Raw genomic sequence first — 12719 nt, forward strand, 5'->3', positions numbered from 1 at the left:
GAACGACATTGTAATGCTTATTTTGGAATAAATTTAAAATAAAGAATTCACACACAGCATGCTGAATTTTGACACACTCAATAGCATTGACCCTGATTTGTAATACAGAAGTAAAATACATTGCTTAGCTCCTGTTATAATAATTTTTTTTAAAGAGGACACAGAGCCCCTTTTACGCATTTGTTACGTCAGACAAGAGCGACTAAAATGGTTAAGGAGCTGGAAGAGTTACCGTACAGTGAGAGATTAGAGAAACTGGGCCTCTTCTCCCTTGAAAAGAGGAGACTGAGACGGGACATGATCGAAACATTCAAGATACTGAAGGGAATAGACTTAGTATATAAGGACAGGTTGTTCACCCTCTCCAAGGTAGAGAGAACTGGGTTCAGTGAATGGCATTCAAAAGTCAGTGCTCACAGTTAGAGAATGACACGGTGACAAAATTCATCACCGTCCCCGTCCCCGCGGATAACCGCGGGAAATAAACCCATGTCATTTTCTAGTGTCTATTTCAACCCCGGTCCTTCTACACCAGCATTCTTCAAAGCAAAGCTTGCGGGTCAGTGGTTGTGGCCATTCACACTCTGATTCTTATGTGAGCCAAGGATAATGAAGCCATTGTGACATCACTGATATGATTGGCTCTTAGGCACTGGTGGAATGAGGCATTATGACATCACAATATCTGCTCTGGATACCAGAGACTGTCATTCTTTAGTATCTATCTCAACCTCAGTCCTTCTACACCAGCATTCTTCAAAGCAAAGCTTGCGGGTCAGTGGTTGTGCCCAATTATACTCTGATTCTTCCCTCTCTCCTTAAAGAATGACATGAAGATGGTTTCCCGCGGTTATCCGCGGGGACGGGAACGGTGATGAATTTTGTCACCGTGTCATTCTCTACTCACAGTGTTTCTCAACTCAGTCCTGGAGTTACCCCCTTACCCGTCGGGTTCTCAGGATATCCCCACTGAATATGCATGAAAGAGATTTGCATATAATGGAGGCAGTGTATGCAAATCAAGAAGTTTATACATATTCATTGTGGAGAGCCTGACAACCTGACTGGCAAGGGGGGAGACTCCGGGACCGAGTTGAGAAACAATGCATGGTTGTTCCAGAATTGGCACGCTTGGTTGTATAGCTCAGTGGTCCCCAACCCTGTCCTGGAGGACCACCCGGCCAATTGGGTTTTCAGGATAGCCCTAATGAATATGCATGAGAGAGATTTGCATATAATGGAGGTGACAGGCATGCAAATCTGCTCCATGCATATTCATTAGGGCTATCCCCAAAACCTGACTGGCCTGGAGGTCCTCCAGGCCAGGTTGGGAACCATTTCTCTATGACAGTGGTCCCCAACCCTGTCCTGGAGGACCTTCAGGCCAATCGGGTTTTTAGGCTAGCCCTAATGAATATGCACGAGAGAGATCTGCATATAATGGAAGTGAAAGGCATGCAAATCTGCTCCATGCATATTCATTAGGGCTATCCTGAAAACCCAATTGGCCTGGTGGTCCTCCAGGACAGAGTTGGGGACCACTGGAAGAGCGCATAATATCAGGATCCACACCCATCTTTGAGTGCAAGGAGTTACACAAACTAGAGCCAGATGCAAATTCCAGCATGTGCATTGGTTGCAGAGTTGCATTATTCTAGAACATTCTGTGCATGTTAAAGGAGCGCGTTTGACCTGCCCATGGCCACACCCCCTTTGCAGATTTGCATAGACATGATTAGGTGCTATTTTATAAATGGTCATGTAAGGGGTGGCGTAGGAAGATAGGGGGCAGACCACCTAGATACTGTCTCGAAGGGGGTGCCGGTACCTCTCTGGCCCCTGTGCCACACTTGCACCCAGCGTTCCCCACCCTCCCTCCGTACCTCAAATCTTCACCAGCATGAGCAGCTACTCTAGCCTGTTGCTTGCACAGGCCTGGGTCCCTCTGAAATCACTTCCTGGTCAGAGGGGAGGAAGTGACGTCAGAGAGAGAGCCAGCGCGAGCAGCAGGCCAAGTAACCTGCTTTGGCTGGCGAAGATTTAAAGAAATACGGGGTTGGGAAGGTAGGGCGCAAGTGTGGCGTGGGGGTACAGAGAGGAGGGCGCCCCCTACCCCTGCTATGCCATTGCAGGTAAATGCCCATAGTTTTAGTGATACATTTTTAAGTTCCACATCTTAAATTATACTTGAAATTTGTTCTGTTCTAACACCCTTTTATAATTTTGCCTTTAGTGTTCTTTTGCTTTTTTTTTTTTTAGCTGTGCTTGTCATTTTATCACCCCACCCCCAGGATCAACATTGCCATGTTGGGTCTTATTCTGTGATTTCTAAGGCGCCTAACTTACGGTGCTGTTTACAGAATCTGGCCCTGAGCCTATATATAGAATTGAGAGCGGCCACATCCTAATTGGTTATTGCTAGTAAGGACTCGTTAACTTGTGCGCACGCACAAATTTTGACGTGCAACTGTGGGCACCGTATACAGAATCTGGGGGAAACTGCTTTGTACCTCTCGGTACACAAAAAAAGCTGCTTGCTTTTGGCGGGCTCTGTGAAACCAGGCTGTGGACCCAGAGGTCAAGGTGGTAACGTTATGTTGGTTTCAGGTTTCAGGTTTCAAGTTTTGTTTAAAATTTGTTATACCGCCCATCAAACTTCTAGGTGGAGTATATCGTTAAAAATACGGGTATAGACATACTCGGACACAAACCGACGAAGACAGGTGAGGTAGAAGGGGTCAAAAAAGGCCAGAGATGGCCATTTGTTACCCGCCATCTTCAATAATCGGTAAGATTCAATATCTGTCCACTGTTCATAGGAGGGGCTAAATAACATACACCAAAGTCAATAAGCACATCAGCATTGCTTCTGCCGAGTCAGTCCAGGGGTCCATCGTGCCCAGCAGTCCGCTCCCGCGGCAGCCCCCCAGGTCCATGACCTGTAAGTGATCCTTTACCTAAATCTTTTATTCCCTAATCCAGGGGTAGGGAACTCCGGTCCTCGAGAGCCGTATTCCAGTTGGGTTTTCAGGATTTCCCCAATGAATATGCACGAGATCTATTTGCATGCAATGCTTTCAATGCATATTCATTGGGGCAATCCTGAAAACCCGACTAGAATACAGCTCTCGAGGACCGGAGTTCCCTACCCCTGCCCTAATCATTTAATATCCTGTATAGTAACCCTCTATCTATACCCTTCAATCCCCTTCTCCTTCAGGAAATCATCCAATCCCTTTTTGAAACCCAATATCGTACTCTGTCCTATCACCTCCTCTGGAAGCGTGTTCCAGGTGTCCACCACCCTCTGAGTGAAGAAGAACTTCCTTGCATTTGTTCTGAATCTGTCTCCTTTCAATTTTTCTGAATGCCTTCTTGTTTTTGTTGTCCCTGCTAGTCTGAAGAATCTGTCCCTCTCCACCTTCTCTATGCCTTTCATGATCTTATAAGTCTCTATCATGTCCCCTCTAAGTCTCCGCTTTTCCAGGGAAAAGAGCCCCAGCTTCTCCAGCCTCTCAGCATACGAAAGGTTTTCCATGCCTTTTATCATCCTTGTTGCTCTTCTCTGGACCCTCTCGAGTATCGCCATATCCATATACTTCATCCCTAGAATAATATTAGTATATTTTCAGCCGATGCTCGTCATGCACTGAATATAACATAACTTCACATAACTTTATTCTTCTACACCGCCACAATCATACGATTTCTAGGCGGTGGACAATCGGCGAATTACAAAATACTAATAGTAAAAATGCAACATATAGAGCTCCTTTTACGAAGGTGCGCTAGGGGCTTGGAGCGTGCTAAATTGCCGCATGTGCTAGCCGCTACTGCCTCCTTTTGAGCAGGCGGTAGATTTTTGGCTAGCGTGCGCTATAGCAGTAAAAGGAGCCCCTAGTGCTTCTAACATGAGCCAATATTGTCACTGGATCAACGACATTTATTTTATATACTTTTTAAATTGAATTCAATAATTTAATATTATTGTACTTATCTTTTTAGTTATAAATTTTTTATTTTTTTTTAATTTATAAATTATTTTTTAATTAAATTTTAAAAAGTATATCAAATAAATGTCGCTGATCCAGTGACGATATTGGCTCATGCTAGACACACTATACAGTGTATGACGAAGATCAGCTGAAAATCATTAATAATAAAACCCTAAGTGCGCATGTGCACTCCTACCTGTGTGATCCGTAGGTCCGTGGCAGGTAGGAGTGCACATGCACGCTTAGGGTTCTATTAGCTTGGGAGGAAATACGACAACGGCCCCACACTCGCGGACCCCAAGGTCCTTTATGTGAAGAAAATCAATAAAAACAAGAGAAAAAGGAAGCCGATATGGTTCTCCAACCTAGTGGCTGAGAAAATAAAGGCGAAAGAGTTGGCGTTCATGAAATATTAAAAAAACCCAAGAAGAGGAGAGCAGAAAGGACTACAGGGTGAAACTGAAAGAAGCCAAGAGAGAGATACGTTTGGCGAAGGCACAGGCGGAAGAACAAATGGCTAAAAATGTAAAAAAGGGAGATAAAAATTTTTTCAGTGATGAGGAGAAAGCAAATGTGCTAAACAAATACTTCTGTTCTGTGTTCACAGAAGAAAATCCTGGAGAAGGACCGAGATTGTCTGGCAAAGTTACACGAGAAAATGGAGTAGATTCTGCGCCGTTCACGGAGGAGGGCATTTATGAGCAACTTGAAAAACTGAAGGTGGACAAAGCGATGGGACCAGACGGGATCCATCCCAGGATACTAAGGGAGCTCAGAGAGGTTCTGGCGAGTCCTATTAAAGACTTGTTCAACAAATCTCTGGAGACGGGAGTGATTCCTGGGGATTGGAGGAGAGCGGATGTGGTCCCTATTCATAAAAGTGGTCACAGGGATGAAGCAGGAAACTACAGGCCGGTGAGTCTCACTTCAGTTATTGGAAAAATAATGGAAATGTTGCTGAAAGAAAGGATAGTGTATTTCCTTGAATCTAATGGGTTACAGGATCCGAGGCAACATGGCTTTACAAAAGGTAAATCTTGCCAAACAAACCTGATTGAATTTTTTGATTGGGTGACCAGAGAGCTGGATCGAGGACATATGCTAGGTGTAATTTACTTGGATTTCAGCAAAGCTTTTGATACAGTTCCTCATAGGAGGCTGTTGAACAAACTTGAAAGGCTGAAGTTAGGACCCAAAGTGGTGAACTGGGTCAGAAACTGGCTGTTGGACAGACGCCAGAGGGTGGTGGTTAATGGAAGTCGCTCGAAGGAAGGAAAGGTGACTATTGGAGTCCCTCAGGGTTCGGTGCTGGGGCCAATCCTGTTCAATATGTATGTGAGTGACATTGCTGAAGGGTTAGAAGGAAAAGTGTGCCTTTTTGCAGATGATACCAAGATTTGTAACAGAGTAGACACTGAAGAGGGAGTGGAAAATATGAAAAAGGATCTGCAAAAGTTAGAGGAATGGTCTAATGCCTGGCAACTAAAATTCAATGCAAAGAAATGCAGAGTAATGCATTTGGGGATTAATAATAGGAAGGAACCGTATATGCTGGGAGGAGAGAAGCTGATATGCACGGACGGGGAGAGGGACCTTGGGGTGATAGTGTCCGAAGATCTAAAGGCGAAAAAACAGTGTGACAAGGCAGTGGCTGCTGCCAGAAGGATGCTGGGCTGTATAAAGAGAGGCGTGGTCAGTAGAAGGAAGAAGGTGTTGATGCCCCTGTACAGGTCATTGGTGAGGCCCCACTTGGAGTATTGTGTTCAGTTTTGGAGACCGTATCTGGCGAAAGACGTAAGAAGACTTGAGGCGGTCCAGAGGAGGGCAATGAAAATGATAGGAGGCTTGTGCCAGAAGACGTATGAGGAGAGACTGGAAGCCCTGAATATGTATACCCTAGAGGAAAGGAGAGACAGGGGAGATATGATTCAGACGTTCAAATACTTGAAGGGTATTAACGTAGAATAAAATCTTTTCCAGAGAAAGGAAAATGGTAAAACCAGAGGACATAATTTGAGATTGAGGGGTGGTAGATTCAGGGGCAATGTTAGGAAATTCTACTTTACGGAGAGGGTAGTGGATGCCTGGAATGCACTCCCGAGAGAGGTGGTGGAGAGTAAAACTGTGACTGAGTTCAAAGAAGCGTGGGATGAACACAGAAGATTTAGAATCAGAAAATAATATTAAATATTGAACTAGGCCAGTTACTGGGCAGACTTGCACGGTCTGTGTATGGCCGTTTGGTGGAGGATGGGCAGGGGAGGGCTTCAATGGCTGGGAGGGTGTTGATGGGCTGGAGTAAGTCTTAACAGAGATTTTGGCAGTTGGAACCCAAGCACAGTACCGGGTAAAGCTTTGGATTCTTGCCCAGAAATAGCTAAGAATAAAAATTAAAAAAAAATAAAATAGAATAAAAAAAATTTAAATTGAATCAGGTTGGGCAGACTGGATGGACCATTCGGGTCTTTATCTGCCATCATCTACTATGTTACTAAGTAATGTTCTGCGGTCTGGCCGGCTCCCTTACACTCCCATGAGGGGGAGGGAATGCTGCTGCTGCACAGGGAAGTGGGTGGGAGGGAAATACTGCTGCTGCATAGGGGGCAGGCAGAGAGACAGATAGAAAGAAAGAAAGACAGACAGACAGCAGGAGGGAGACAGGAAGAAAGACACAGGGGCAGGGAGACAGACAGAAAGACAGACAGACATATATTCTAGAACCTAGAAACATAGAAACATAGAAAGATGACGGCAGAAAAGGGCCACAGCCCATCAAGTCTGCCCCTCTATTGACCCACCCCATTGAGTCTGAGTGCTAGTGACCTAGTTCCTTAACTTGACCCTCGTAGGGATCCCAAGTGGATGTCCCATTTATTCTTAAAATCGAGTACGCTGTTGGCCTTGATCACCTGCACCAGAAGTTTGTTCCAGTGATCTACCACCCTTTCCGTGAAGAAATACTTCCTGGTGTCACCACTAAACTTCCCCCCTCTGAGTTTGAGCGGGTGCCCCCTTGTGACCGAGGGTCCCTTGGGAAAGAATATATCGTTTTCCACCTCGACACGACCAGTGACGTACTTAAATGTCTCAATCATGTCACCCCTTTCTCTGCGCTCCTCCAGGGTATAGAGCTGCAGTTTACCCAGTCTTTCTTCGTATGAGAAACCCTTGAGTCCTGCGACCATCCTAGTGGCCATTCGCTGGACTGATTCAGCTCGAAGCACATCTTTCTGGTAATGTGGCCTCCAGAATTGCACACAGTATTCCAGATGAGGTCTCACCATGGTTCTGTAGAGTGGCATTATGACTTCAGGTTTGTGGCTGACGAAGCTTCTATTGATACATCCCATCATTTGCCTTGCCTTAGACGAGGCCTTCTCTACTTGTTTGGCAGCCTTCATGTCCGCACTGATGATTACCCCCAAGTCCCGTTCCTCTGAAGTCCTAGCTAGCGTTTCTCCATTCAAGGAGTATGTTCTGCATGGATTTCCGCTGCCGAGATGCATGACCTTACATTTTCTAGCGTTGAAGCCCAGCTGCCATGTCGAGGACCGGTTTTCCAATGTGATCAGATCCTGCGTCATACTGTCCTTGAGGTTGCTTTCCCTTACTATGTTACACAGTTTGGCGTCGTTGGCAAACAGTGATACTTTACCCTGAAGCCCCCGGGTCAAGTCCCTTATGAATATGTTAAAAAGGGATGGCCCCAGGACTGAGCTCTGCAGCACTCCGCTAGTCACCTCCGAAGTCTCAGAGAGGGTGCCGTTGACCACCACCCTCTGAAGTCTTCCATTCAGCCAATCATTGACCCATGCAGTTAGTTTCTCACCCATTTTACAGTGTTCCCGCTAAGCTGCGCTGGGGTGCGCTCACGCACAAAATATTACCTCGCAGCGCACAAGTTTCTCGTCACAGCGCACACAGTGTAGAGCACAGTTCTTCAACCGCCGGTCCGCAAACAAAATCTTGCCGGTCCGCGAAGGATTCGGTCCCCGCCGCAACGAAAGGCCGGCGTCAGCTGACTTGCAACTTCCTGTTGCAGTCGCTGTGCCGGGACTCCTGCCTTCGCCGGGACTCCTGCCTTCCACCGCGTTTGCCTCCTGCCTTGTCTCCGCACCTCCAGACCAGCAGCGGCAGCTGTGTATGCTTTTAACTTCGGCACAGAGCTGCCCCTAATCAATAGTTTAGCGCGGTTTCATAAGGCAGCCTCGGGGCCTTTGCTAGGCCGGCCCACATCGCATCATCGAAGCGGGCCGGCTATCAAAGGCCCCGAGGCTGCCTCATGAAACCGCGCTAAACTATTGATTAGGGGCAGCTCTGTGCCGAAGTTAAAAGCATACACAGCTGCCGCTGCTGGTCTGAACTCTTGGGCCGCTGAAGGAGGGCAAAAAGCAGCTGTCCTGGAGGTTTCCCTTCCTCTCGCCTTTACAGGTTCCTTTTTTCCACCTTTTTTTTTTCCTTCAAACGGCAACGGGCCCCAGCATCGACATCAATCAAGTAAGTTCCACTGTCAATCAAGCGGTTCTGCTCGGCCAAAGCTTCCCCTGTGACATGAGCCCCCCCCCAGGGGAAAGAAAGTGACCCACAAAGGTGAGGGGAAGGGGGGCAGATGATGGAAGTTGGGGGGGGGGGAGAGAGAGAGAGAGAGAGAGAGAGAGAGAAGGGGCAGATGATGGAATGGAGGAGATGAGAGAGAGAGAGAAGGGGACAGATGATGGAAGTGAGAAGAAGGGAGAGAGAGCAGAAGGCAGATGGATGTCAGTTGAGAAGGGAGAGCAGATGCTGAATGGAAGTGGGGAAAGAACACATACTGGATGGAAGGAGGAGATAAATAAAGGGGGAAGAAAATAGTAAGATAATGGAGGGGTGAGGGAAAGGGGTGACAAGCTGTGTGTAGACACAGTGAAAAGAGGGAAACGGGACTAAATAGTAAGAAAGAATTTAATTTAGATGGAGGCAGAAAATAGAGAAGGAAGACCAGAGAAGAAAAGGGAAGAGAGAGCAGAGAATGATCAGATCTGAGTGGAGGAAATGAGAAGAGAGATATGCTAAAAACCACAGGGGGGAGGGAAGGATAGAGATGCCAGACCATGAGGGGAACAGAAGGAAGATGATGGATGCTAGACCAAATTGGGGGGTGGGGGGGGGGCAGGAGGAGAGATGGCAGGGAAAGACAGACAGTGAATGGAAGGGGCAGATGCTGGACTGAAGAGACAGAGAAGGTTATCATGCTGCTGTACCGGGCCATGGTACGCCCTCACCTGGAGTACTGCGTCCAGCACTGGTACTTTAAGAAGGACACGGTACTACTCGAAAGGAATCCAGAGAAGAGCAACTAAAATGGTTTAAGGGGCTGGAGGAGTTGCCGTACAGCGAAAGATTAGAGAAACTGGGCCTCTTCTCCCTTGAGCAGAGGAGATTGAGAGGGGACATGATAGAAACATTCAAGGTACTGAAGGGAATAGACTTAGTAGCTAAGGCAGGGAGAACGAGAGGGCACTCTCTAAAGTTGAAAGGGGATAGATTCCATACAAACGTAAGGAAGTTCTGTGGTAGAAAGCAACATATTTATTTGGCTCATAACTTGCTGGCGCCCGATATTTTTAGCTCACAGTGAAAAAAGTTTGCTCACAACACCCGCCCGCTTAGAGGGAACACTGCACCCAACCCCATCGATTTCATCTTGTTTAATAGTCTACGGTGTGGGACACTGTCGAAAGCTTTACTGAAATCCAAGTATACTATGTCCAGAGCCTCTCCTGAGTCTAGCTTTCCTGTCACCCAATCAAAGAAGCTTATAAGATTGGATTGGCATAACCTGCCTCTGGTGAATCCATGTTGACAGGGATCCCTTAGATTCCCTTCATCCAATATTGAGTCTAATTTACCTTTAAGTAGAGTTTCCATGAGTTTACACACTATTGATGTGAGACTCACTGGTCTGTAGTTCGCAGCCTCTGCTCTGCAACCCTTTTTGTGCAGAGGAACGACGTTTGCTGTTTTCCAGTCCAGGGGTACTCTCCCGGTACTTAGGGAAAGATTGAAGAGCATGGCTAATGGTTTCGCCAGAACATCGCCTAGTTCCCTGAGCACTCTTGGGTGCTACTCGTCTGGTCCCATGGCTTTGTTCACCTTGAGTCCTGACAGTTCTCTGTAAACGTCAGCTGATGTGAACTCAAAATTCTGAAATGGGTCTTCGTTGCTTTGCTTTGCTTCCAGCTGTGGCCCGTGCCCTGGTGCCTCGCAGGTAAAGACTGAGCAGAAGTAATCATTCAGTAGTTTGGCTTTTTCAGAATCTGTTTCCACATAATTCCCGTCTGGCGTTGATATAACGGGCTTAAAGCCTAGTATACTAATATTGTTCTAGGGGTGAAGTATTGACTTGATGCATTTATTACCTGCGCCATCTAGCAGCGCTAATTTGAAAAAGAATTTGATAGCAAAACATGTCCGTTCGATAAAGATAGACCCCAAACTTGCAAGACAAAAATCACATGAATTCCTAGAAGCTGCAACTCATCCTTCAGCCCTGAATGAAAATCAGAAGCATGAGTGCATCTGTGTTTTATTGCTAATTAAATTCTCTTAAGTGATTTGGTAAGAATTAGCTCCACCTTTACTGGGTCCATTTCGATCCAGAGATAAAAAGTCAGAAGAACACAAGGGCTGGAATCCAGTACTTACCATTTTCTTTGCTGGCTGAGTTGGGGGCAGCTTTACCGGTATACGACTGTTTGGGCCTCAGGCTCTGCTCCTTCCTTTCCACACAGCGTTTGGAGAACTGCCCTACGCTTTTAAAAGAATCTTCTGAGGCAAACCTGTTATTAGAAAACAGAAAATACAGCCATCTGAGCTCAGGTGAACAAATAATTCCCAGGTTTACAATCAAGCTCAGAGAGAAGGCTTCCGGCTCAGCCATGGACGCGCCTAGGAGCTGCCGCCCCTGGCTTTGTGCAGAGAAACAACTGCAGCTGGAAGGAGGAAGGAGCCGGCCAGAAGAAGTAAACACCTGCTGGAGGGATGTACGTACTTGGGGCACAGAATGGAAGGAGGGAGGGAGAGAGAGGTTCGTGTTGGAACTCGGGAGGGAGGGAGGTGGGTGCATTGGGACTCAGGAGGAACGGTGAGGAGTGTGTTGGGACACTGAAGGTAGAGCAGGACACCCCCCACCCACCCCACTCCCGTTCGTAAGTACGAGTCCGACTTAAGTCAGATGTTTGCCTATGCTGATGATATACAACTATTGCATCCATTAAACACTAATGATACCTCTGAAATCTTAGCGATTAATGAGAAACTTGACCAAATTTATCACTGGCTGGATACAAACAGATTGGCACTTAACATTAAAAAAACTAATGTTATGCTTTTTCCATGGAAAGATAGTTTTCCTCTTGTTACTCCAATTTCTATACAAAACATCCCCCTGCAATTAGTTAATAATTTAAAGATTTTAGGAGTGATTTTTGATAATAAACTAAATTTTTATGATCATATTAGTAATATTATGAAAACTACCTTTTACAGATTATGTAAAATTCTATCTATTTCTAAATTCCTATGTTCCAAATCACTTAATATTCTTATTCACTCTTTGATTTCCAAAATCGACTATTGCAATTCTCTCTTCAAAGGAATTGCGTTTAAACGAAATAAAACGCCTTCAAATCATTCAAAATGCCTCAATTAAGCTTATAACCAAATCTAGAAAGTTTGACCATGTAACACCACTTCTTAAAAATGCAAACTGGCTTCCAGTTATTCATACGTATAAACTTTGTATAATGACCTTCAAAACCCTTTGTAATAAGACTCCTGCTTTCTTATTTAAATTATTAATTCCATATTCCTCAAATAGAGTTTTGAGATCTAATGAACAAAACCTATTGACTATTCCTTCACTGAAAGTTATTAATACAAGACGGCAATTTATTTTTTCGGTTACCGCACCACAGACTTGGAATGCCCTTCCTATATTTTTAAGGGAAGAACAGGAACTTGGAAAATTTAAAAATAATTTAAAAACATTTCTTTTCAAGGATGCCTTTGAAAACTAATTTTAATATCCTACAACCCCATTAAATTATATCTTGTTATATTTTGTTATTTTGTTAACCTTCTGTATTTTTCCCCTCAATGTTTTCTCTTTACTTTATAGATTTGTATTTCATTCCTCCTTACCTAATGTTATGAGTATGTTAAAATTGATTGTAATTCTGTATTGAATTCTTATTTATTGTATTGTCACCCAACAAATGTAATTTTAAACTGTACATCGCTTAGAAGTATGATTAAGCGATTAATCAAAAAAATTATTAAACTTGAAACTTGAAATGGGGACTGCCTATAGTTTTAGGGGGGCTGCCAGAGAATTTCTCTAAGCTGCTGGTTACTTCTATGCATATAGCTCAGGGAATCAATGTCCCAGAACCCTGAATATACTGGAACAGGGGGAATGCCTGTTTGTCCTATTTATTCTCCTTTTATCCGCTAGTGTCCTTCTGGCATGCCTCCTGTGCACATAACCAGCCACAAGGTACTATAGGAGGCCAGGGGCTACCAAAATGACCAATTCATATTCTGCCAAATCCAGGTGATCGGATGTTCACAACAGTACAAAGGCCCTAAAAAAAGGTCAGTTATCTTAAACTTTGTTTATATTATGAGTTGATTTGCAATAGTAGGGGTGGGGCAGAAGGTGATGTCATAATTCTGACTCCGTTA

At 45.1% G+C, this 12719-nt stretch overlaps 1 protein-coding gene across 4 annotated transcripts in view; it reads right to left on the reverse strand.

The window, feature by feature from the left end:
- The window catches only part of LOC117366563 (testis-specific gene 13 protein-like), a 50037-nt gene that overhangs the window by 1189 nt on the left and 36129 nt on the right, over positions 1-12719 (reverse strand). For all 4 annotated transcript variants that reach the window (XM_033958043.1, XM_033958042.1, XM_033958041.1 and 1 more), the window contains one exon: positions 10680-10813. In XM_033958043.1, coding sequence (XP_033813934.1) covers positions 10680-10813 — 134 coding nt within the window. The remainder of the gene's footprint in view (positions 1-10679; positions 10814-12719) is intronic.

The sequence above is a fragment of the Geotrypetes seraphini genome, chromosome 9 (assembly GCF_902459505.1).
Source record: "Geotrypetes seraphini chromosome 9, aGeoSer1.1, whole genome shotgun sequence".
In the NCBI taxonomy this organism is placed as follows: domain Eukaryota; kingdom Metazoa; phylum Chordata; class Amphibia; order Gymnophiona; family Dermophiidae; genus Geotrypetes; species Geotrypetes seraphini.